The sequence below is a fragment of the Rhea pennata genome, chromosome 3 (assembly GCF_028389875.1).
Source record: "Rhea pennata isolate bPtePen1 chromosome 3, bPtePen1.pri, whole genome shotgun sequence".
Classification (NCBI taxonomy): domain Eukaryota; kingdom Metazoa; phylum Chordata; class Aves; order Rheiformes; family Rheidae; genus Rhea; species Rhea pennata.
In genome coordinates, this window is record NC_084665.1 from 79,514,422 (window position 1) to 79,540,569 (window position 26,148).

Genomic DNA, 26,148 nt, shown 5'->3' on the forward strand with positions numbered 1-26,148 from the left:
TTCCACTCTCACCAGATCTGGTTTGTATCTGTTTCATTGCTTAATACTCCGTTTACTCATCTTGCCAGTTCTCCAATTTCCTTCTCCATGGATATTTTCCCTTTACTTGCTGTCTGCCCCCCTGCTGTATCTGTCTGCTGGAATTAGCATTTCCCTGTGGTTTGGCTTGTCCCACAGCCCCATGAGCAATGCCTTGGTGGGCTTTATTCAGAGCATACATGTGCCAGAACAAAACCTTGACTGAGACTTTTGTAGCTGGTTTGGGAAGTTAGTCACACCAACAGCTGAGAGGACTCTGAAGTGAAAGCACTGAGATGAGTGTGAAAAGCTGAACTGGTCTCTTCATGTGGTGTTGTAAAGCAAATCACTTACTCCACACAAGTAACCAGAACCATTGTGAGGGCTTTTTTTTTTTTTTAATTGTTCTTTCTACAAATTCCAGATTTTCTTTTCCAGCAGGCTAACAGCATGAGATGGACAAAGTCCCAGCCTTATGCTTCAAGCAAGTCAGAGTAGCCATAGATGTGTGAAAACCCTCATTTGGGGAAATGCTGAAATTTCTGGGCCAGTTAACCACCCTCATCTCTGGTTCTTTTCCGTGCAATGATAGCTTTGAAAATACAAATGTATTTTGTGTCAGAAGCCTGTTGTTTATCTTGTTCTTAAAAGCACCAGACGAAGATGGTACTGTGAAGCTTGTTAAGCCCATGGCTTTATGTGGTTGATTGGATGGACACATTGATACATATTTAATTGCTGAGCCCTCTGTTTTGCTGACTGTGTGGTTTGCTGTGCTTGTATGGCTTGAAAACAAGCCTAGAAGAGAAGGAAATAACTGCTGAATTCTAATCCCGGTGCTGATGTTCACACCTCCTGAGGCTTTAGTCAAGCCAACTAGTAATCTAAGCTTCCCTGTTTGTACTGTAGGAAAAATACTATTTACCTATCTGTGAAGAAGGGCAAACAGGACAACTAATAAATAAGTTTGCAAAGGGTTCTCAGGGCTAAGAGTCGAGATTCCCAAAACAAACAGTCATTTTTCTTTACTCTTCTGCTTCACACGGCTCTATGTAGCAATAAGAACCTCCATTTGTTTAGGAGCATGCACGCCTAGTATCCCACATCAGGAGATCCTGTGTGGTGGTGAGGATGTTGCAGGAGCCATCACATGAGCAGCAATCACAAGGCAGGATCTGGCCATGGGGGAAAGGCTGGAATATGATCAAGCCATGGGAAATACCGTAGTTACCTGAATATAAGGCAGCCCTTCTTCCAAGGAAATTTTCACTTAAAGAAAAAAATAAAAAGACCAGATGTGTATTAAGAACATAAATCTTCTGTGTCGGCAAGTCATCCCAATCCTGTGCAAGGAGTCAGATCCCCTCTGCCCCATATTGTCCTATAGACCTGCCTCCCCATGCCACCTCTCTGCCCCCCAAGTTCTTGTAATCGCCCCACCTGACTGCTTTCTGTCACTGGATACCAGGTGCCCCAAAACTGCCTGGTGTGATTGCACTTGTTGCTCCTGCCTACAGCCAGCTATGGGCTTAGGTGCTGCAAATGGAGGAGGGAAATAGCCCCTGCAGTACATCTCATCCCACACACATCTCTAGTTGATTTAGCTCTGTAAGAGTTATAGTTGACTGGTTTCCTCTTCCCTACCCTGCCCATGTTTAGCACTGTTTGTAACTCAGTTTATTCCTGCAGCAGATCCTGGTCTAATCGAGGCTGCTTATGCTGTGCTAAGTTGTCCAGCAAAGTCCTGGCTGTTGCAGGGTACATCCAATCTGCTGCCAAAGGGTACTGCAGAGGCACTTAGAGTTGTAAACCTGTGCCAGAGCAAGGACATTGTGAATCTATATTTTTTTCTGCACTTATTTTCTAAAACAAATCTCTCTCCAAGCTAATATGATGTATTTATTTTCCTTTGTTTTCAGTCTGATGGTGAGGTGAAGGTCTGAGCGTATTTCATCTACTTCTTGGGTACCAGCTTCTTAGGAAAAAGATAAATTATTTTACAGTAACAGCTATTAGATGGTCAGAGACTGAGTTAGGCTGCCAGGGTTAACTTGCAAAATTGCATGTGACAGAGGCAAAGTAAATCCCTTCCCACTTCCCAGTTTGTTTCAAATCAGCAATATTAGTGTCCTGTATGCCATGAACTGATCATGCCATCTTGTGGTCTTAATCATACTTGCAGGCAGCTGAGTCCTGACAGCTCAAATCATGATGCAGTAGGCCTATTCATCTTACTTTTTTTTCTTAACTTTTCAAAGCAATTTTAAAATTTAAAATAGGTCTAGACATAAGAGTAGGAGAAAGCCTTATGCAATATCGTGGTGTGCACCATCCTTTTTATCACCAGGGATAAATAACTAACTAAAGAGGAAGTGGACATGTTATCAGAGCCCCAGTACCCTCCAACACTGGAGAGGATATACGGAATTATCTAAAATGTATCAGATGTCATTCAGTAAGGCTTAAAAATTACCATAAGGAGTGTCAGAAATTAGTAGCCACATTCTCCTGAATGAAAGCTTATCAAACCAATTTTTTTGCTGAAAGTGATGAATGACTTCAGTGGTGGAGTGAGAGCCTTGTCGGTCTCGAACAGCCAGAAATCCAGATAGATATTTCTGAGCTCTGCTACATATTGCCTGGAAGCAGTTTGGACATCCCAACTTTTGGATCTTTGGCTGGAGTTTGGAACTGAGGCTTGCCTCTTGCTGCTCCAAATACCAACTGTGCTTTTGCTATCATAAAAACAGAGCAGCCTGCAAGAAGAGAGTACTCATTACATTGGGATCCACCTCTCAGATGGAAATTAATCACTTGTCAAAGACATCAGTCATATCCTTTACTGTGTTATCAGAAGCCTTTCAGTAGTTCAGGAAGAGGAGAGAACCTCTCAGAAAGAAAAATCTCATTTTTAGTCCTTTCAAAAATGACTGTAAATAACAATTCTTCTTTTTCTAGTATTTTAAGATTTTTGAATTCTAGTTTGACCTTAACGTAGTCATACAACATAATGAAACTCCTTTTCTGTAGTTTGTTTATCATTGTTCTAGTCAAGAACATGCTAGTCAAATTATTAGAATAAGAAGTAGTTCTGTGAAATCAGAAATAACTTCAAAGTAAGTTTTGCACCAAAAGAGGGGGGAGGGGACAAAAGGGGCTGACATTTTTCTGAATTATCTGCTTGCATAGCAGCTCCTAACTTTTGAATGCCAGGTTTGAGTCAGTGGGGGCTTCATGCTCTAGCAGCCTTCAGATCTCATTTGTCCTGCTACTTTAACGTTACTATCTAGAGCTTTGTAGTTCTAACTAGGGCTAAAACAAAACCCTAGCTCCACTGCTCATACCTTGGAAAGTTTGCTGGGACACCTTTAACTTTGTAAGTAGAAGTAAGTGGCCATATGCTAAGCTTACTGACAGTGGTCTGATTCTTTTGCAGAGATGAACTTAGCACTGGAAGGTGGAAGAGGTATCAGACAGTAACACAATTGGTAAGCTGACATACTCCTTGAAGTTTTAACTTTCTCTTTCTCTTCAAAATGTGACAGCTACTGAGTTGGTGGATGTAGTGCAATGACTGCAGTGAAAAGGCAAAAGGGAAGATTAGTCAGTCCATCTTAGGCACCTGGACTTACGTTGAAGTCTCTGGAGGCAACAAGGGATATCCTGGTAGGTGCAACTGTGAGTGAGCTGGGCTCCACAGTTTGGTGTGGTGAAAGCAACAGAATTTTCTACTGCAAGATTTGCAGGGGTCATGAATTGTCCAGATGTCTCCTTCCTTTATTCTAAGGACAAGTATCCCAATAAATTTGTGCAAAACTGGAATTTCATAGCCTCAGCTTGCTAATTTCTTACTACAAGAAAGATGATGAGAGGAGAAAAGGAGATCATTTTGATGGAAGTACTAAGGAACCACACAAATAACAAGTGTGATTTATGTGGAATTGCCTGTGTGTCGTTATCAAAACATGTAACACTTAAAAAGAGAGCATTGCTATTGGTTGCAAGTTGGCCCTGGAAGGAATGAGAAAACAAACAAAAAAAAGACGTCTCCTCTATGGTGATAGGAGAGATCCAAACACATGGTGGAGCTAGATGATGGCATTTGCTGAGTTTGGCCTCCATAGCCCTTGTACGCAGCCCACGTATTCCTGCAAAGCATGATTAGGGACTAGCTTTCTGTTCTCAGATTTCAGACTTACATGTTAGTGTACAGCTTAGCCTGAGTTCCACCTTTTGTCTAGGATATGGGTAATATTATCTAAACTCATTTAACATACAGCATTGAGCTTGTGATTCCTTATTTATTGTCAATGATGATAATTTATACCAAAGTTAGAACAGAGGAAGCCAGAAATCCTGACTCTTTTTCTAGGCTTTCCCTTCAGTGAATTTTGTACATCTCAGCTCTAGAGAAACAGAAAAATCTTCCCAAGAGCAACAGTACATATATATGTTTGCATATACTCTTTGCATGGACATTGACAGGGAAGTGCTGTGAAGCAAAGGCAACGAGAAGAGATAATCTTTCTTCTGGTTTTAAGCCGAGAAAGGGGAAGCTGTGCTGAAGCCCACTTCCCTCTGCTTTTAGGCTCTGCTTGCACTGTTTTATGCAAGACATATGAACTCAGTCATCTTCCTGTTTAAAAGACAGTAGGTGCTAAAGCCCAGCTCCTCCTGTGTAGGGATCTACCTGTCACTGAAACTAGGTGTCCAGGTACACTGAAGGATTTAGACTCAAGGGCTGAGGCACCTACAGCTCCTTTCTCACTGGGAACATAGGCGTGAGCATGTCATTAATAGCTGTGGTGGCTTCAGCTCCAAATGACCTGGCAAAGGTGTTCTCAGACCAGAAAACTCTTCTGTTCTTTTCCAGTTTTAGCGGTTGGTTTATTAGTTGGTCATTTTCCCCTTACAAACCTTGTTGCTTTTGCACTCCAGCTCATCTATGATGCCTAGTCTTTGATTCATCATCACTTTGTGATTTTGGAAAACTTTAAGTTAAACTCTGGAACCTAATAAAGGAGCAGCATCGGGCTGCCTGGATACTGAAGTGCAATGACTTGCGGTTAAACAGGAGGCAGTTGGTTATCAGGTGTTTGATTCTCACAGAAGGAAGAGCTGAGGTGGAGTCAGAGGGAATGGAAAAAGAGGAACTAAGGCTGCAGGAGCAGTGCTGTACAGCTGACTGAGGACAAGCAGAAGGACAACTGCCTGCAGGCAGGTCTCCCCGTTCAGGCTGGAGAGGACTGTGACCTGTCTGGCACACTAGATCTTAGCCTGAACGGGAAAAGGCAGTCTAGCAAGAACAAGGCAAAGCTGTGTAATGGTGTGGGGAAATCCCTGGAAAGACTGTAAAATGAGAACAATGAATTAACAAGCCACTAGGCTTCAGGAAAATGATTACAACCACAGTAGTGTAATGAGGACATATGCGGCACAGAAGCTGTTTAACCTTCAGTGTTGTGCCTTACAAAGCACCTCTGGTGCACTGGGCAAGACTGTTAATTATTAGGGTTGACCTTAGCAGACGGAGGTGTCCTCAAGTTTGGGTTGCTGTGATGCTCTCAGATAATTTCTCCATTATGTCAATAACTAATTTCCTAAATTGTTCAAGTATTGGCAGATTGGAGTCCATTAAACAAGCCTTAACTGATGACTATGGGAGCAATTATAGTCCACATGGGCAGCAAAATCCATTCACAGGTCCTGGAGTATGTATGTATACATAGATATATAAACACACACACATATAAATACATATACAACTGTAACAGGCTGGTTAGGCACTGGCCATTGGTGAATCAAATAATCAATACATACAAAAGAGCCTAAGTAGACAATGACAGACATTGTCTTCAGCGAAAAGAGAACAACCTTGAGATGCTTTGATGGCAGAGGAGAAAGTCAATATGATTTTTAAAGAATAACTGTGTATTTAGAAATTGAAAATGAATAGAATCACAATCAGACCAAAATGTCAGTAATTTTTATTACAAAAGCGCATAATTTTTTTTCTGCAGAAAAAGATGCCATAAGGTAAATATTTAATGGGTTTAATAAGCTATGATCTGTTACATTGGCCATCTTTTGCTGCAAGACAAATCTGATTGCTTCTATTAATACATGCCATATATTTATTCGGCATGTATTTTCCAAGGGTAGTTTATAAAGGACTAGTACCTTTGGAAAGTGCAATATAGGTAGACAGTAGATTCTATTCATTTGCAAACTTTTTTCTTCTTAAGCACAACTGAAAAAGCAAGCATCTTAAGCTGAGTTGCTGTAAAGGGCTGCAGCACGAATGCTTTGGTGCCTGAGCTGGCACATTGGCTGCATGCAACTTGTAGACTACAAGGGAGATGGTTGTGTTACTGTGTCAGAGTACTGTACGTGTCTAAGTTTACTTGCTTGGTACTGTTCTGGCTGACTGCTGGCAGTTAAATCAAGAGCCTGAAGAGAGACAGGAGAAAGGAGGAAATGAAACAATGACAGTGATAAGGCATAGTAATACCATAGGTCCTGCAGGGGATCAGGACGGAGCGAGTTATTGGAATAGTCTCTACCGGCTTGGTGCCAGAAGGGTGACAATCTATTTTTCCCAGGCCAATGCAGAGCATGAAAAGATGTTAAACCCTCCCTCAGCACAGATGAAAGGAACAGGGGAGTGGAGGTAATTAAGACCAGCCTCTGAAGGAAAGACATCGATAGAGTTGCAAATGCAGGCAGCTATGCAGCCAAAGCCAGGGACTGCAATGGAGATTTCAAGGACTCATTTGAGCTTCTGGAGAGGTGGTGAACTGGAAGCCCCATGCATAGAGACCTCCAGTGGGTTTAACCCTCTCTCCCAGTTGCCTGAATGGCCAGTCATTCTGCTCTAAAGGAACAGTTTCAGCTGTCATAGAATCATAGAATCAGTAAGGTTGGAAGGGACCTCTGTCCATCACAGGTTTCTCAGGGAAAGGGGTTGGCAGGCAATGGGTTCAAAGAGAGCAAGCCCATTTACATGGAGGCAGGGAGTGATGGGACCAGATGTGGCTGCCAGTCCCAGCAGCGCAGGAGCTGCAGTTACTACCAGTCAGAGAGGGAGTGAACATGGTGGCCGTTATGCGCTGAGCTTGTGCTCTGGGGAGAGATGGCGACACAGCATGGGGAGGTACACTGCTCCCCCAACAGCCTTTGGCACCTGGAAATATGTCTGGTTTTTTGGTTTTTGTTTTTTGTTTTCCCCAGACATCCTGTATTAGGCCAGATGATACCACTTTTCTCTGCAAATTTTATTTCACCTATATTCTTAAACTCCTGCAGCTGCAGCACCACTGCAGTACCTGGAACTACAGGACGAGTGCCCGCAGGAGAGGCCCTGGGGGGAGAGTGAGCACAGGTGCACCACGCACCAAAGCCATCTTCCACCAAAACTGCCCAGGCGGCTGTGACTGAAATTTAATTTGCCTGGTGCGTTCAGTGGACATTTTAATCAGCATTTCCTACAATTTACTTGGCAAACAGGCTCAACTGGCAGCTGCCTCACTGAATGGGCTTTGCACCCAGTCTAACCTTTTCAATTCGCAATTTCCAGTGCTGGAAAACCTCTCTGTCTCACTTTCAGGAGTTTCTATAGCAATCACTGCCATCCTATCTAAGCACTGAAAATGGTAACCCATTCAGATTGTAATTTTGCTGGACAGTAATTGTTCCTCTCTCCATTGCCTTACGAAATTTTAGTGTTTATGAGATCACCACAACTGGAGGAGACTGCTCTTCTGTCTGTGTTTCCAACAAACCTGATTTTCTTTCCCCTCAACTAACTTTGTTAGTTGTTTGCCGAGTGTTTGAATCTTGACTCTACCAGGGAAAAATTGTTGTGTACTTTATATATCAGCTGCAAGGAAGACCTGGTGTGAACAATGTTCTTAAGTCTGCCAAAAGAAAACTCAACCAACCAGCATTTTATTTTATCACCTGAAAATTATCCATTGCTGTAGTAGAATAAATGAGATATGCAAGTATTTTTGGTTCAACTAATTGTAAAAGAACAGAAGATACAAAGAAAGCTTTTACTTCACTTTACTTTTCGTGGTTCAGTTAACTTTAGCTTAAACGATCACTTGATCTTTTGTTATGTGCTTCATCTTTCAATGCTATGACCTCTATTAATCTAAAATTATATTAAGTCATGGAACTGAAGTTTTTGCTTTTTGCAATAGGAGGATGTGGTAGAATTATATTACAACTTTTGAAGAAATGGATCAACCATTTCTTAAGCTCTTCTAACAATCTTCTCACATGCTTTTACAGCTATTGTTGCCTGCTGGAAAAATTAGCTTAAAGCTGAGTAAGGGGAATTGTGGATAAGTGTTTGTAATTTGGCTTTGGACTGACAGTGTTTGATTGCACTCAAAGAATTTGAAATCTTTGCACTGGCAGCAGTACTTGAATCTGGGAATATAGGATTCTCATTGGAAAAGAGTAGATTTTTATAACAGTTTAAATGAACAATTTCAGCTAGAGAGTGGATTAACAGAGCCAACTAAACCCTTCACCCTGACAAAGAACTGGCGGGAGGACTATAGAAACTCATCCAAAATTTTACCAACATGAATGCAGAGTAATAGGTCAGTGAGAAGCATTTCTGTATTTTAATGGCGCTCTTAGAATTCAATTCAATTTAAAACAAAAGTTGTTTTACAAATATGTGGAGAATGCAGAAGGCTGGAGAGGGAGCAAGTGGTCTGCATCCTCCATCTGCTCTATCCTCCCTCCGCTCTCCCACTAGAAACTGCAAGTCCTTCGGAGCAGACGGAAAGAAAAATGCAGGTACTTCCCCCAACCTAAAGGTTGGAAATTTCTTACATTTTTCCAGGGGCTTGGAGGCCCCCACCATATCTGTCATTTCATGCCCTTTGTTAAGAGGTGCTGTGCCGTGTTTCAGCAGAACCTCCAGAAAAAACGATGTATTCAACTCTAGAAAAATCCACTGAGAGGTTGTGACACCACTGAATTTGTATCAGAATACAGGGAATAGTATTTAATGTATCAGTGCTGTTAAGCCCAGTATACCTTCTGTTATGAAAATAAAAGCCTTGATTTTTGACTAGTGTGAAGGACTTAGAAGCAAAGGAGAGCAGAGTTTGATGAGGAGCTATGGCCTTGATGGGGGTTGTTTCCAGTCACGTTGCCACCCAAGGGGTAGCAAAAATACTGTGCTCGGAACAATGCTCTTCCTAGGGATTTGAGTTAGGTGGCTTGTTTCTATCTCCAGCTGTTCACCTAAGATGCTAAGATGGACAGAACGGAAGTAGGCAAATGGATTATTTCCACAACAACCAGGAAGTTCTGGGTGAGGGGAGCCCAGGTTCTGTTCCTACAAAACATTTAGCACAAGTAGTTTTCCTGGCAATGGACACCAAACAGTAGCAAAACATTCTGTTTCTGAATACAAGGCAATAAAAAAAACCTTTGGTGCTGACATACACAAAATAATGCACATGGGGTGGAAAAGTTTTAATAATTTTGTCATTTCACAGGATGCCACCCAGCTCAAACGGGGATGCAGGTGTCACTGGGACAGCTCATGATAGAGCGTAGCAGAAGGAGTAACAGAAACAGGTATGATGCCTGTTATTTCACACTACGACAACCTCTCTGAAAATCTCACTATGGTCTCTGACCCAGGACTGATGCAACCTAACTTCCTCCTAGATCCATGTCCCCATAGTGCCTATATGCTACAGTCCTCAAGGACCAAAACCAACAGGAAACATGGAACCCAGGGACTTCAGGGAAGCTGAGCCTCTGCAAGCCTGTGCTCCCACCTCAAAAATAAGGTTGCAGAACAACAAAAGAAAGATTAAGTATCAGAAGACCAGCAGCACTCTTACCTGACAAGAGATGGACATTTGGTATTGCTTGTCAATGACAAGAAACAAGTCAGAGGGAGCTGACAGAAAAGTACATTAGATAAAATTGCAAAGGCAAATTTGCATCTATTCTTGAAGTATCTCAGGGAAAAAAAAAAAAAGGCAACAAAGCATGCAGAGGAACCTTTTTTTTTTCAGCAAAAAGTCTAATCAGACCCTGAAACTGTCTCACTGCTTCAGGATGCTAGAGGGAAAAAAGAAGAAAAGTCTTACAGCGTTTAGAGAAGGATCCAAAGCTTACATGAGAAATAGGCATGTAACTTTTAGCAAGGGTGCAGACTTACGCTTCATAAACCTGTGTGAATCCCGAACATGCCATAAAGAGCTTTCCTAGTTGCTCTTTCAAACACAGGATACTGGTACTGCTGCAAACAAGATACTGGAGCAGAGTGGTCACAGCCTGACATTCAATACAACAATCCCTCTCTTCAGCACAAATGGGGAGATTGAAGAGGGTGGAAAAAACGCTTGGGGAAGAAAGGAGAAATAGCCCCCAAAATTAAACCTCTCCCAAACCAGCATTTTAAAATTTTTTCTTAAGCCCAAACTGTAGAATACTTTTGCTTGTCTGTCAGAAAGAACTGTTCGACCATCTGCCACTAGTGGCTGCAGAGAAGTGCCATGTTGCAGCCATAATCGCCCCTTCGCACCACCGCTATGGGCAGCACATGGGCACCGGCACTGGGGCGCTGCCACGGCCCAAGTTCTAAACCCAAAGGGGATCTGAACAGAAGCATTTACAAGTCCATTTCTCTGATTTAAAGTGCAAAAAGATCAAACATTTTGCATAGATCACAGTTGTAAATATTGTTTCCAAAACCTTATTTTAGTAGGCATGTAAAACTTCAGCCTCCTTTCATTCTTCCATCAGATTTTCTAAGATTTTCAAAACCCATAACAACTAACCACAGAACTAATTGGCTGATAGCAAAAGCAGATTTTTAACAAAAATCCCAAATTAACAGAAAAAGAGCATTTGAATGTGGTTTGCACTAAGATAGAATATCCCACTCTCAATTCAGCCTCAAGTTGCTCAGAAAAAGAGTCAAAGCAGTGAAGAAAAGGTTCCAAAACCCCAAACTGGATCCTACCAGGGTAAGATTGCCTGCAGCAGTAACTGAGGAAGACAAGCCTAACCCATCCCCAGAGGAGCCTTCTCCTTAAGTCCTGGAGACACTTACCGAGAATTGGGCCACGCACAGGGCAACAGCCTGAGGTGCTACAGCTTATCTAGGCAAAGTAGTGCCAGAGTTGCCCCCCCTGGAGACAGAGGCAAAAATCTCACTTTATGTACTTACCATGTTATAGGTCCTATTTATTCAGAACATATAGATAAAAATACTGCAAGTAACAAGTAAAATGTTTTAGAAATTTGGATTTAATAGTTTTTTTAATAGTTTTCCTTATTACAGCATAAATTCTTCTCAAACTGCAGGATTCAACAATGTTCACTTTGTTATATATTAGACTCCAAATTACGTATTTTAAAAAAATTCTCAGTACACAGTAAAATGAAAATCCCAACAACATTTGTGAATCTACTGTAGCTCACAAGTACAAGAACTAAGTGGCAATGAATCATAAAAAAAATCTGACATTACAGGTAGAAGAAAAACTACATGAATTAGGTGGGTTTTTTAAATCACAAACCTAATTTTTATTTCTTTAAAATAGATGCATTATGCAAAGAAAAACATCATTACAAAGAGGCACGTGGTGTTTTGTTGATGGCATTTATTCTGTAAGCCAAACAAGAAAACTAATCCACTTTGAGTAGCTGGATTTTTTTTTCTGCTATTTACATACTTTACTGAAGTATTTTCATCCCAGAGCCTCAGAGAACATCTTAGAATATTAATGAACTAAGCCTGGCAGTGCTTCAGAGTTAGTAAGAAAGAAGTTAACATCATTCCCATTTTATCAACAGGGAAACTGAGGCACAGGGCTAATTCAGATCCAGGCAATTCCAGATAGAGAATTCCTGGATCTTGGTCCTCTCAGACACATCTCAATGGAGAGAGAGACCATTCTTTCTCCTTGTTAAATGTCTGGTGATACCTGTTTGAAACTTGGGCATTTTTTCATATTTAAATTGAAACAAAATAGGTGACACATGTCTGTCCAGTTTCATTATTATCATATTTACTCAAAAAAGCATTAATGGTTTTCCTTTTTAGATCAAAAACTACAGCAGCAAAAAGTACATCTTCAGTCCCTTCAAAGACCTTTGGAAGGCTGCTGATGCATGCCTGGTGTATCCCCAAATACTGTGATTGTTCCCGCTGTTTCTGCAAAGGTAAGTGCTGCAAACTGCTGGTTTAGAAAGGCAGAACTGTGCTATTTATAAAAAAAGATAAGCTCTACTGCACAAAGTCTGAAATGAAAATACAGCTTTAAAGTGTGTATATGGAAAGTGCAGCAGCATGTCCAAAAGCTGTAATTTAAACTTTTGAGCATCAGGAACATTCTTTGATCAATCAAGAATTTAAAACAAGTTAGCTGAGAGAGACTCTCAGACAGGATGTGGCCTTTATGAACCAACATTAAATGTTTCACATGGTGAGTATCATCAAGAGTTTTACTTACTGTGACAGTAAAATACCGTCCCACATCAACAAGATTATTTCTAAAAGATATTTAAAAATAACTCAGCAATAATACTTGCTGAAAGACTAAAAGCAAAATAAAAATGTGCTGCAGATCTGAGATGACAGGAATTTGCCAGTTAAAAAAACAAAATTGCTTGAATGTGGTACAGAAGCGTACAGCATAAATCCAGCAATTTTAAGGCCATTAAGGAGCATGCATAATTTATTTGTAGGCATTTCACTGTTTACATTTTGGCAACTAAAACACCTTAACGTAGGAAGAAGCAGCCTTCAAGGACAGCTGGCTTTACTGTCTAACAGTAGCGAGAGCATGGGTTGCCCAGCCCTTGGGGCAGGATGCAGCAGCTTTGGGCTTCAGCAACTGCTTCTGGGCAGCACCTGATTGCCTGAGTTGTTTGGCTTCAGAAGAAGCCCCCTCAAATTCCCTTTTGGAAAGAGGGTTTGTGCATGTTACAGCACATCAAGCAGCACCGTGTAATAGGGCCCAACCTGAAGTGGGTGCACATAACTGTGCCTCTGGGTACTGTAGCGATCTCCACCCTACCATCTGGCCTGACTGACAATTTGGTCCCACCAGTCTCTGCTTGTGGTCCTGACTTGCAGGTGGGAATCCAGCGCAACCACAAATACTGCACAGTGATTTAAGCAGCTTCTCTTGTTTTCAGTCTCTCCCTTGTCTCCAGTCTCTCACTTCTGCAGTATCCCTCCTTTCCTTTCCTTGATTAAGTGCCTACCAAAGACTCCCATCTTGCTAGGCAAAGGACAAATTGCACTGAGATTTTATTTAGGAATGCGTCCTAAAAGCAGCAGGGGCTCTGGAACCTTCTGGGAACCTAACGTCCCTCCTGTAACTGGAGGGAGCTCACCTCCATCCCGGGTGGCTCTCAAAGACTAGCAGGGCCTGCGGCACTTCCAGAAACCCTGCGCACCCCATTTCGGGATGAGTATCCAGAAGGCGAAAAAGCCTTGAATGCCATCAGGCAAGGCCACGGGGTTCAGTGAGGTCAGTCACTGCCCACCGACCGAGGAGGAGTGCTTCGCTTCACTTTGCTGCTTCGCTTCACTTTGCCACTGTGCCAGCTTCTGCGGGAGCAGACGACTGCAGAACAGCATCCCCTCTCGCACATCCCGGCCTTCTCGCCTGTTTCTGCAAGGCTCGTTTCCCCTATGCCACGTGACGGAGGAGGGCATGCAGGCTAAACCTGCAATCGGCTTTTAAAACAATGCAGATAAATATCTAGATGCAAATGCTTTAGGCTATCTACCACCACCTCCCATTTTCGCACATGGGCTTCTGAATCAGACAGGGCCAGAGGCATTTGAATGCTATTAGAAAAAAAGTCAAGCCTAGGCTGAAACTTCAGGAGACTCATCAGCTTAGGCTCAGGCAAATGAGTAGAGACTACCATATATAAATATATATGCACACAAAATTAAATTACATATATTAGTATTTTTTTAAAATATACATACATACATTTGCATGCATGAAAATAATTTCTCAATAGTCCCTCTGCTGAGAAACCTAATTAACCTAAATTAACCTAATTAATAAATTAAATCTCTGAGAGTATATATCAGTTCTTCTGAAATTCCTATTAAATGCAAGCTACTGTGACTGGATTTTTCATAAATACATATTAAAATCCTTTGTTGTAGTCACCCTTGTGGGAATAACATAGTTTGCCATTTACACAACTAAGCATAGGCTTTGAAAATTATCTGAAGAATTGTTGTAGCCAGTTTAAGTAACTTTCAGGGTAGAGAGAAATGATCAGACAGAAAAACAGGACTAGAGCACGTGGCTCCAAAACATCTATATTACCATAACACATCTAAATGCAGAGGAAAACTCCCTGCTTCTCACCTTCCTCACCCTCCAAAAATCTCATTTAAAAGATTTTTGTGATTGTAGCTTTATTTAGCAATGTGCCCTGGAAGCAGCTCGCCTCCATCTCGGGCGGCTCTCAAAGACTACCAAGGCCTGCGGCACTTCCAGAAACCCTGCGCACCCCACTTCCGGATGGGTGTCCGGAAGGTGAAAAAGCCTCAGTTGGCATCAGGCAAAGCTGCACCAGTTTGGGCACAAGAACCTTTGCCCAGGAGCCACAGGATTGTAATTTAATGAGGCTTAAAAAATTTAATAATTTAAAGAGGCTTAATGAATGCAGAGAAAAAAAATTTGGTGACACATATGATGCAAAAGAAGTCATATTGTAAAATCTACAGAAAATCCTCAGATTTGGGGATGGGATGCAATGCATCTCCTTGCCAAGAAATCAGGGCAGTCTTCTCAGCCTATCTGCACAGTACTTTTTCCCTATTCAGGGAAACTATTTTAAAATACACTTTTAAAATGATATCTTATAAAAGTAGCATACAAGCTAATATGAGTAATACCATATTTTGTTTCAATTAGATTAAAACACAGTTAAAGGCACTTCTAGTTAAAAGGAAGTTTTCAACTACAAATACCAGAATGGAGGACGTGATTTTGGAAATCAGTGAAGGTCCCATCTTTTTCATAAAACACACTCACATTGCAATATGATGAACTGCCTCAGTGGTACTGTGTACTAGTGTCCCCTGATCGGGGCAGGTGTGGTACTAGCAATGGAAGGTGTTGTAAAAAAGAAGCCTTAGAAACTTCACGATAGAAAGAAATTAGTGTATAAGCAGCACATCCAGCTTGCATGAACTTCATTTTTGGTAGAAAATATAGGAAAATTATTGGCTTGCACTTGTGTTACATTGTACCCTATCTTACTACAGTTTTCTTTCATCACTCATGCTTATTTGGATCATCTGAGGTTTCAAGTACCTTCAAACTCCTCCTTGGGTTTCTCTCCTGAATCAAATTATTAGTTTTCAGTCAAGCAGAGCAAGTAACCGTCTGATTACATGAAACTGCGATTCTAGCAGGAACTTCTGCTACATCAGGAGTTTTGCACACAAAACATTTGATCCTTCTTTTGTGCAAATTGTCTTATACGTGACAGGCAGAGTGTGCAAACCACAAAGTACCCTCTACATGCAAGAACAGTATAAATCTATCATCAACCCAGCACAGCCCATTGACTGTGTCTCCAGTCAAGAATTCTGATCCACTTAAATTTCCTGTACATCAAATTTATGTTTTACAGAAAAGGAAATAAAGACAAAATTTCATACAGCCATAAACTAGCGGTACAGAAAAAAACCCAAAACACTCACAAAACTGAGTCCTTATGTATGAAGCATAAAAACCACTCGATGAAAAAAACGTGGTCCAGAAGGTAAAGTGCAATAAATTATTTCTTTTGTGCTAAAAAGCGTTCCAATTCTGTAGTTTTAATTCTTTACACGCTTTTTTTTAGTGATCTTTTATTCATCTTCTAACTATTTTTTGCTTCTGTCCCCATCTTTCCAATACTGTTCAGTCTGCATTTCTGTAAGCCGAGAGATAGTACGCTGAAATGCAAAAATTTCCTCTTCTCCTGTAAACATGGAGAGTTCTTTGGCAGATTCCTACATAAATACACAAAAATGGTACCACAAAACTGTGAGAAACATAGCTGTACTGAAGTCCATCCTGTCTAAACTGTAACACGGAATGCTTTACAGGCTATAACAACATAAGACAGCAGTATGACATCAATGGAAAAGAAAGCTAATCTCCTAAAATTAATTCTAAAGAGAAACACCTATTTCAGCTAGTTACTCCTTTGAAGAAACATAGCAAAGCAGAGAATTTGGTTTAAAAAAAACACGATGACATTGTAACCATCTATTTCTACTTTTCTGTTGCCTCTAATTGTATAGGGTTTTTTCCAAGACCATTTAAAAAAATCATCAAGAATGACTATATTGCAAAGGAAAGAAAAAACAGAGTAAGGGGCATGCAAAATAGCATTCACTGTGAGGAACTGAGACGATAGCCCCGTATATTCTACAAAGAGCTAGAACAGACCATTTTTATTTCTGTATTTTAAATATAAGAGCTAAACTTAAATCACTGTTTTCATAAATGTTGAATAGATATAACCATTAACAATCAAAATGCCCCTAAAACTTATGCAAAATGATTTTATATATTGTGATATTTTCTTTGACCATGAATGAACAATGTAACATACAATTATGAGAGTGACAGATACATTGCAGAAAAAGCAGCAAATCACTAGTTAAATGTTGACTCGATTTCTTTTCCTAAATTGCTGCTGTAATTAGGAGACCAAAACCAATTTTGCTACAAAAGGGAGACGATGTTAATATCGTGTACCTGGCTCAAGTCCAGATCATCCATCAACACTCTGTTGTCCTCTAGCTCACCATTGTCATGTTCTACCTGGAACAAGCTTTGGAGAGGAGTCACTGCCGAACAAATAATACGCACCTGAGAGAGGAAAAACAGGCAACAATACGATCACCTGTGTTTTACGCATAAGGGATAAAATGCATCTTTTATGAAAAGCAAACTTCAGTTTATGACCTTGTTTTTTCCCAGGTATTTTTCCTTTCTCTTGTTATCAGTGCTGTTACAGATTTACCTGACCTAGTCACTTGGAATATTAACCTTACACAATCTTTTTCTTAATAACAACTGAAGTAACTTTTACTCAGAGAACAGTGTATCTGTGCTCCTAAATACTGGGAATATCTGCTCTATCAGCATATTTGCAAAGAATTCACAATTAAATTTACTTCGTAAAATACATATAGCTATAAAATACTGTTCAGCGACGTTTTTTCCCCATAGTTAGGATTCCTCTGGGTAGTAAGTGAACTGCACAGGTCATTCCATATATAGGATGCTTGAATACAAGATTTCCCCAAATGCTGAGTTTTGCCAGTCTGCTATTGCCTGAGATACTCAAATAAATGTTTTTTTGCTAATACTAATGACAATGCTGTTTTCATGTCTGTTGGGAGGAGAAACTATGTGCAGTAAGATGTGCTCTCTGGAGGACTGCAGTGTATTACAGAAGTAGTCACTAGTTGCAAACATCCAGGCAAAATGTTGCTGCTGTAGACAGGTCTCTACAAATAAGCTCCCTCAGATAGTTTTTCCACACAATTATTGGTAATTGGAGTGTAATAGTTGTGTATTTTTTTCTATGGAAGAATGCAACTGTTTGCTGACAATTCTTAATGATAGCATGCAGATCACAAAATAAAAGTATTTCTGACACACTATCATTAGTTTATAAATATTAGTATATCCTCTAAGAAACTATTCATTTCTAATTCAGAGAGCACAAAGAATCTGGCTGACCTGAATGAGACTACTCACATGATTAGTTAGAGCGCACACTTCAATACTGTTTTGAATCGGGGCCTTTCTGACCTTCTTGCCAGGACATTCTTGAAAAACCTCCATTGATATTTCCTGATTGCATGAATATTTAAGTGTGTGCATATATAATTGCACATAGAATGGAGTTTAATATCTTTCATTACTTTTTTTAAAAAAAAATTAAACATGAATTTGCCTTTTTTTGTTTTAATAGTGCTGATTTTGCTTCAGTGATTGAAGCTGCTGTAAATCTATATGAAGTGCTGCATTTATCATTAATATTCCATTAGCAGTTCTGCAATGTAATGCAAAGGCTACAGTGACTGTTTCTTCTGAAATTAGTAATACATGTAGGTACACCATTACGTTTCAGTACCCTGTTCAGGAGGGCACTGATTCCTGACCAACTGTCCGTACAAACTAAAATAACTTACTCTCAGTTCAGCTCCAGCATAGTAGCAACACAATCTTTCATTGTTAAAATAATGACACAGCTTCTGTGGGTTTTTTGAGTTTGAAAAATATAACATTCCAATTAAAGAAAGGCAAATAATCTCAGACCTATGCTTATGGTCATGCTTAATGTTTACAGAAACTGAAAGTATTTAAAACTACCTGCCTATTTGGCTCTCCTGAAATGGGGCCTTTCGCATGAAACTGGAATGATGTTTCTTCATAGTGCTAGTCCATTCTGCTTATGTTTTCCAAATTATTAACAAGTAATTAATTTGAAGCAAGACTTTCTAACAGTCAGGTTTTGGCACTCCCTATATTATTCTAATACATCTATGAAATGCTTAGTTCTCACCTTATGCTCATAAAAGGTATCAATAAGAGTAATGAAGCGGCGAGCTTGTGTCCTTTTTGCCATTGTAAGAAGTGGTATGTTGCGAACAAATACTGTGTCAAAGTGCTTGGATATTTCCAAATAGTCACTGGCACCAAGAGGCTGAAACAAAAAAGACGTTTCAAATGGAAACCCTAAGCAGAACGATACACAAACTCTGCATCTTTAACTACTACAATTACAGAAGAGAATGTGAAAAGTCCTAATCATATTCTTATTTTTGTTCCATCATATTTTATGTTTCTGAAATAGTTCACTTTGCCCTTGCTGATATAGGTGAAATATGGGTGCTTATTCCTTTTTGTTGCGTTTACCTGAACGGTACTTCGTTGTTAAAAATTTGACTCTTCTGCATCCTGACATCGTATTATGACCTCTCTGAGGAGCTTAAACAAAATAACGACTATGAACCATCTCTGTGAGCAGACTAAAGATGGTTAAGCCACAAAGTCAACACAAAGCATAAACAACTTGAACGGTAATTAGGAGTATTTATTATTGATGCTTTCCAGTAGCAAGATCTTCAAACAAGAACAAATGCATAGGCTAGCTCCTAAAATCATATGTAGAAATGTATTTGATTCAACTAAGAATAATTCTTATTTAATGAAACCTTACGTTCCAAGTACTGAAAGTAACAGGAAGCAGACAAAAAGACAAATTGTGCATGGTTTCACCTATAATAGTGAAATGAAAAGCTTAAAAGTACATTTATTTTCTATTTACATGTCTAAATCATCAACAGAAGATATGCACAGGCAGTGGTAGCTCATGCAAGTACACATTCAAATACATTTGTTTAAAATGACTTTTTCATTACATGAAAGGTCATTATTCCTGTAAGGTCTACCCTGTTAGCACCACAGGCAACGTTTTATCTTGAGCTATTAAGTCATTGTACTCAGGAGAAAAAAGCTTCATACGCCCCTTTGCAAGTCCTGAAATCAGTCCCATTAGTTTTACCTGCGTGAACACTTCAGCGCATTGGATGGAAATGCTTCAGAGAGCAAGGTCAGCCGCATTTTGCATGATAATGTTAGAACTCTCTTCCTGACTAAAGAATGCACTGTCCCAATATGCAATATGGTTATGAGGCATTGCAATACTGCTAATATCTTAAACCCAGGCAACTAAAGATATTTTAGGCAACTGAAATAACCAAACAATTTTGCTCTAGGCTGAACATAACTGCCTAACTAGAATCCTTCTTCAAGAAATTATGGGGGGGGGTTCTTAATGACTGTGTATGATTAGACTAGGCTTTGGGTTTTATTTAGAGGTGAGAAGGAATCTGTAGAAATGGTCTATACACAAGCAAAGGTGAGTGAAGTCTTGACAGCATTCCAAAAAGTCTTCTGGAGGCTGATGGAAGTAAGTTAGAGCATCTCATCAGCTAACCCCAGAGGCAGGTATTAAAGCCTCAGATTCTAAGCCAGTTTTTCCATTTGCAGTCTCATGAATCACCCCATTTTCCCATTCACAACCATGCAACTTCCCTGTGATGTCTGTGGAGAAGAATAACTACAAAAACTTGCAGGTATTTTTAGCAGTATTTAGCAGCACTATATACTGCAGACTCTTCTCTAAGTTATATATACTGTTCATTTTCTCTCATTTCAGCTCCCCTTCTGTTACTATGGGCTTCACAGCTAGAAACCAAATGGCTACCAGCAACAGTTTCACATATAACCTCTGAAAAGTCTCATGTGAATGCAGAGTAGCTGAACTTGCAATGTTTCGATGAAATAAAGCAAGAAAAGGTTCAAGGAAGTCTGAAGCGACTGCTGGATGGAAACATTACGGAGAAAACCCACCAAATATCCCAGTATCAGATACAGATTATAGCTAGCTGGACAATAATCATATCAAATGCAAAAAAAAGGGGGGCGGGAGGGAAGCACTAAAACCAACATATACGAAGATACTCCTGGAGATTTTAAGATTACCTGCAAAAAAAGGACTTAGGTAATGATAATTTTTATTCTATATTTAGCACTGAACTACTGTTAAGTACAGAGAAGATCAAGTATGTCTGTATGCAGGGTACCTGGAAGGGACAAGAGCAGCAACCTGATTGCGTGTAAGAGGAGAAATAATTTCTTTTGTCTCTCTTCAGGTATGAGATTATCAACATCCCTGTTAGTCAGGTTCATTCTTTTATCACATGATGAGGCCAAGCACTCTTCTACCAAAGCTCAAAACTCTGAGGAATTATTATTCCTCTGTGCCACAAACCACACTTCTGAATCCCCCCCTCACTGCAAATACAGAGTCTCAAATATTAAAAACCAGTTTGTAAAAGGAAAAAAAAATAATGTTTCAAATGTTTGCAAATCCACAAAATCCACCCAGCCCCAGAGCTGTACACCTTCATAAAACCACAAGAACTTTCTGTGCACCTTGGTGGGTATCAGACATGAAAATGAAAACTATGAGGTGAGATGGGGGCTTTGGAAGATAAAAATCAGGCTAATATATTTCAAATGTGAAAAAATGAAGAATTAATACTTCTTTGGGTTCTTATATGGATATAAAAACAGAGGGTTACAGTTTGCCTCCTCATCACAGCCAAACAAGAATTCAAACTACTTCAGCAGTGCAAAAGACAGGCATTTCAAAATTCCTTAAATTAAACATGTACAAAACACATCATTTTGAGCTGTTTAACAAGAATTCTGAACTCTCTAAGCCAAATCTTCCAAATCTTAAGTAATAATATTTTGTCAATGTTGACAGAAAAATGTCTTTGAAGACATTATCGTAGGAAAGATCTGAGCCTAACAGCCATGACTATTTTGATAGAGTAAGTTTGTACATCCCTGCCAAGACTCAAGCCCAGTGAAAAACAACCAAAACTCAGTCTGTTATATTTGGCTCAGGTGGCTGCAGTTGTTGTTCTCTACATGCAAGAGTTTTCAGATCTTCTAGAGTGTAAAAAGACATGACCATGGAGATCAAGACAAAAGTTTTTAACCTTGCTTTTAACAGTGACTTGCTCTGATCTTGGAGAAGCTATTTAATTTCCTTCCGCCTTATTCTCCTTTGTAAAAAGCAGCAACAATTACCAAGTTTGCGAACGTTCTGGGGACAGTTTAAATCCTGTTTGTATTCCTCTGACCTTGGTAAGGGCCCAGTTTCCATGCTGCTCCCAATTGCTCAGAAGCTCTTCCAACTGGCCCTTAATGGTCAAAGCACTCCAAGCACGGGCGAGGGTGACATGGGGGCACTCAGGCGGCTTCTCCTCAAGTCACCTCCTCCCTAGCCTGTTCCACTCGCAGCACTGGCAAAAGGCTGGCACCAGCACTCACGCACTGACTCTGGGCAACAGGGTAATACCAGCGCCAGAGAAAATAGGTTCAAGGCCAAACCACTCCAGCACCAGAGATTCAGGCTGTATGCTCCACATACAGAAGCTCCATTTAGGAGCAAAGTTCCACTATTTCACCAGCCAGCCCACCCCTCCCCGGTTAAATGTGCTGTCAAAATAGCCTCACCTCTCTGGAGTATTGTCTACAGGCCTTTCCCCCCCTCACGTTGCAGCAAGACACGCAGCACTGGCTGCGTCCTGACTTCCAAAAACATAGGCTCGGACAAGATGACAAGACCGGCAGCAAGTGATTTTTAAAAATTTACTAATACCCTCTGTATAATTCTCTGGGATTGCAGATTATTTTATGAACCTTAATCACAAAGTACTCCATTTTAGTCAGTAGCATATATGAAGGCATTGCTTCCTCTGAAGTTACAAATGAAGCTGCAAATCCCGGTATTGATGATACAGGAAATCCTCGTACTAAAATTTTAGCCTGATTAATCTGGTTCTATGAACAACATTCTAAAAATAGCTTCATTTGTTTGATGTGTGTTTGTGGCAGTCTGATCTTTTTTCTTTTCATCAATTATTGATCAAAACTGAACTTCAGAACCACAACACACTTAAGTAACAACTGTCCCTTATTGTCTGATACCAGCTCTTTCATAAGCTGCACAAATCTTTTGCAATAAACATTAACAGAAAAATCTTATGTATTATTCTTCCTGTATTTAAAAATGTGTAGATAAGGTAAAGCTGTTGAAGTTTTTTGTCATTAACTCCGATGCCAGGAGTCAGTATTTTATAGGCATCATACTAATGCAAAATGCATTAGCACTAACACGGGCTACCCTCCTGACAAAAGTGTTTAGTCCACTTCAGCTTGCCTGACTGAGTTCTCACCTTCATTTGTTTTTGTTTCTCTGTCTACTTAACGCATTTTCAGCTATCAACATCTCAGTTCAAGTAGGATGTTTATTTTTTAGAGCTGTCTGTAGACTGTATTAAGAGTTAGTTGTCTTCTGTTTCTATTATACATTACATTTAATTAGAGTATAAAGCACCCTGCTTTGACTCATCAATGACAAAGTAGCTCATCTTTTAGAGATTATCTGAAGAATACAAAACACTTTACATATGTTAGGCAAAGGCGTTTCATCTTAAGAGAAAATCTATGTTTGTTGGTGTTGGAAGATATATTCCAGGTCTGGTTCTAATAAAACACTGAAGATTAGTAACTGACACTAACTAAAATTTAGTACAGACCCTAAATACTCCAAAACTTCCTTAAAACAAAACACAGTTCAAGACCGTTTAACATTTACGGCATAGACAGTAAGCAAAGCCAAACCATTATAAAGCTCCGTGTTGTTTCCAGAGGAGCCCCTCTCTATCACTAGTATAGCTGATTGTTACAACGGGCAGTTGGGATAATGCTTCAAGATCATGATTCAAGAGAAATGAAAATCTGAGGCATGATTTATGATGCAACTGCACATTAAATAAGAACGTAAAGAGGGCACAGCTATCTTGGTGAAGACATTTGAAGACACAGATAGCAATGCATAACTGCTGGAAAGCCTTGTAAGCTTTGCCTTAAGAGGCAAAGATGAGAATTTCATTTAAAGCATAATTAATAAACTGAGGATTAAAGAAAGAAGGCAATTTCTTACCAACTTTTATTGAAGAGATCCTGTGGAGGAGGAAATGTCATCATGTAATTAAAGATCACATCAGAATGCGTACTGAGGAAAAATTAAAATTATACATTGTTTTATTTTGGGGTGTCCTAACTAAGCAGTCTGAGTCAGCTTGCAACTTTAAATTGCATTATTTTAACTTGCTTGACTGCCACTTGACATGATGGCTACAAAACTTGTTTGTTAAATATTTGCTGATTCATTTGTTGTTCCTTTTAAAATATTTTTTAAAGTATGTTTCGGCTACTCTCAGAGGCAAGACACCAGAAATAAACAAGCCAGTGACATCTCCAGTGGCAGTCACACAAATGAAAGCTATATTGAAAGAACGTTATTAAGGCTGAAAAATCAAACACACATCCACGTTAGACAACAGTTGCCTGTGTATCAATAATTTAACTCCCTTGGATGTATGCTTTACAATATAGTCTTTAATTCCATTAATGGATACTTCTTTCCTCCCCACGGGATCTGTCATACCTAGTACACAGAGCAGTGGTTCTCACATAGCGCACACCTACCAACGCAGGTTTTATCTTCATTACTGGAGGCATGTTACATGATCTCATTTACCATGGACTTTTCAAATGCTTATGTGAAGAAAACATTATGCTTTTCTTCTTATGCTTTTGTTATCATAGTAGCTAGGTACTTCACTTACAGTAATGAATTTATTGCCACAACCATGGCTATGAATCAAGAAAGAAACATTATCTCCATTTTACAAACAGAGGGCAAAGAAATTAAGGTCAAAAGCATATACAAGTTCTTGGTGCCAAATTAAAGACCTCCAAAACCTGATTTTTCAGAATTCATAAAGCACTATCAGTTCAAAGAGAGCTCATACTAACTTCATTTACTGCCAGCGCTATTGCTGTTTAGGCCCCAATTCCTCAAGAAGCATGTCCAGAAAATGAGGAATACACTTGTATTCTGATTACCAACAATGAAAAGGTTGTTTTTGACAAGAAAGGAAAGGACACGCAGGAAATCTCTGGTGCAGACCAGGATAGACTCCAACTATGCAAGGCAGCATTAAGTTGCTAGGGGTATTACCTCTAAGCTAGCTCATTCCTGAATGAGGCATGGGTTCTTGAAGGGATGGTAGGAGGCAAAGTATGTGAGCAGATAATTAAAATGTCACATAACAATGATCATTACTATGCAGAAAATGGGGCAAATTAAGATTTCACTAGCAACAGCCATTCTGGAATTTCTTTGCTGCAGGTTGTTGTTGAAAGCACCTTATCCTATACCTGTTGTAAGCTATTTTCCAGCTTTATTGACACCTACATGGGTCATCAGCAGAGCAGGAATCTGAGATCCATAAACACTGGGGTAGAAGAGCTAATCAGCTTCTATACCAAAAAAATGTTACTATATCTAATTCTTAAATATATTTTACAAAATACATTGAGAACCTCCTCTCAGGTGGAAATATTGTAACATAGTAATATAGATAGTCAGACCATTCTGTTTTATGTCTTCAGTGTTTATCGAGACTTAATTATTAGTATTGTCTTCAGTGGAAGCTGCATAAACTGAAGTCTTAGAGCTAATCTCCTGCTAGGAATAAAACTAGAGATTAAAAGAAAAACTATGATTCTAAAAAGTTTCTGAAAATGGTGCTCACTTCTGCTCATCTCCATGGCATTTACATGGTATTTACAACTACACCTAACAATCCTAAAGAAAGCATCAGATTAGAGAGTGGACACATTCAGCAATTCTTGCTGAAAGCAATCCCTTCTCAAAACGATTCAGAAGCATTAAAGTACAAATGTAGCTGATTTGTGTTATTTGGGTTCAATTGTTCATGTTCAACTGTTCAAGTTCAACTGAGCTTAAAGACAGACCTGGACTTGCGTTCCTAAATTACCTGGTGCCTTGAAAATTGTGTTTATTTCTTTTTAATAGCTGGTTACATCTTTCATTTTGAAGTACAAGCTATTCAAGTGAGATCTTCCTCATGATCTGTGCAGTGAGCTCACTGCAATGGAATCTAACATAAACCTTTGGCCACTTCTTTGTTATGTTAATTTATATTAATGTCACATTTTGCCACTTATAGAACAGTTAAACATATTCTGAACAAAAAGATATGGTTATACTGCCTTTCAGGACATGGATATTGAATTTATTTTCTTACAGATGTTATAGTATGTTTGCTTAATGGTTAGTAACCTGAATTCCCTCATTGTTTTTTTTTTTCCAGCTCCGTGAGAAAACATGACCTTATTTAAATTACTTTAAAAATAAGAAAGTCCACAAAGAGCCAGTCCAAAGATCCATCTAGCTGCATACCCTCTAACAGTGGCCAGTAACAGTTATTTAGGGTGATTATAAGAAGAGGACATGGTACTGTAATACTTCTCTGATTTATTTTCCCAGGTTCCAGTGACCAGTTTATGGACTTGAAAGCATTTCTGTATTAAACCTTTTGGATTTACCATTACTGTTTGTTCTTTA

General features: G+C 39.6%; 1 protein-coding gene and 1 long non-coding RNA gene across 11 annotated transcripts in view; one reads left to right on the top strand and one right to left on the bottom strand.

Moving 5' to 3' along the window:
- The window catches only part of LOC134138688 (uncharacterized), a 39,417-nt gene that overhangs the window by 10,692 nt on the left and 2,577 nt on the right, over nt 1-26,148 (top strand). For 2 of the 8 annotated variants that reach the window (XR_009957978.1, XR_009957979.1), the window contains 5 exons: nt 3,455-3,506; nt 9,543-9,624; nt 12,113-12,231; nt 16,851-17,030; nt 20,287-22,925. This is a non-coding gene — a long non-coding RNA (uncharacterized LOC134138688). Of the gene's footprint in view, nt 1-3,454; nt 3,507-9,542; nt 9,625-12,112; nt 12,232-16,753; nt 17,422-20,117; nt 20,204-20,286; nt 22,926-26,148 lie in introns of those variants that run through there. The other 6 variants (XR_009957977.1, XR_009957982.1, XR_009957983.1 and 3 more) reach the window with 6 other exon arrangements.
- The window catches only part of AFG1L (AFG1 like ATPase), a 71,966-nt gene continuing 57,133 nt past the window's right edge, over nt 11,316-26,148 (bottom strand). For 2 of the 3 annotated variants that reach the window (XM_062572676.1, XM_062572673.1), the window contains 3 exons: nt 18,628-18,768; nt 16,806-16,919; nt 11,316-16,051 (listed from right to left, as the gene is read on the bottom strand). In XM_062572676.1, the coding sequence (XP_062428660.1) occupies nt 15,923-16,051; nt 16,806-16,919; nt 18,628-18,768 (384 nt within the window). In that variant the 3' untranslated portion in view covers nt 11,316-15,922. Of the gene's footprint in view, nt 16,084-16,805; nt 16,920-18,627; nt 18,769-26,148 lie in introns of all 3 variants that reach the window. The other variant, XM_062572674.1, reaches the window with a different exon arrangement.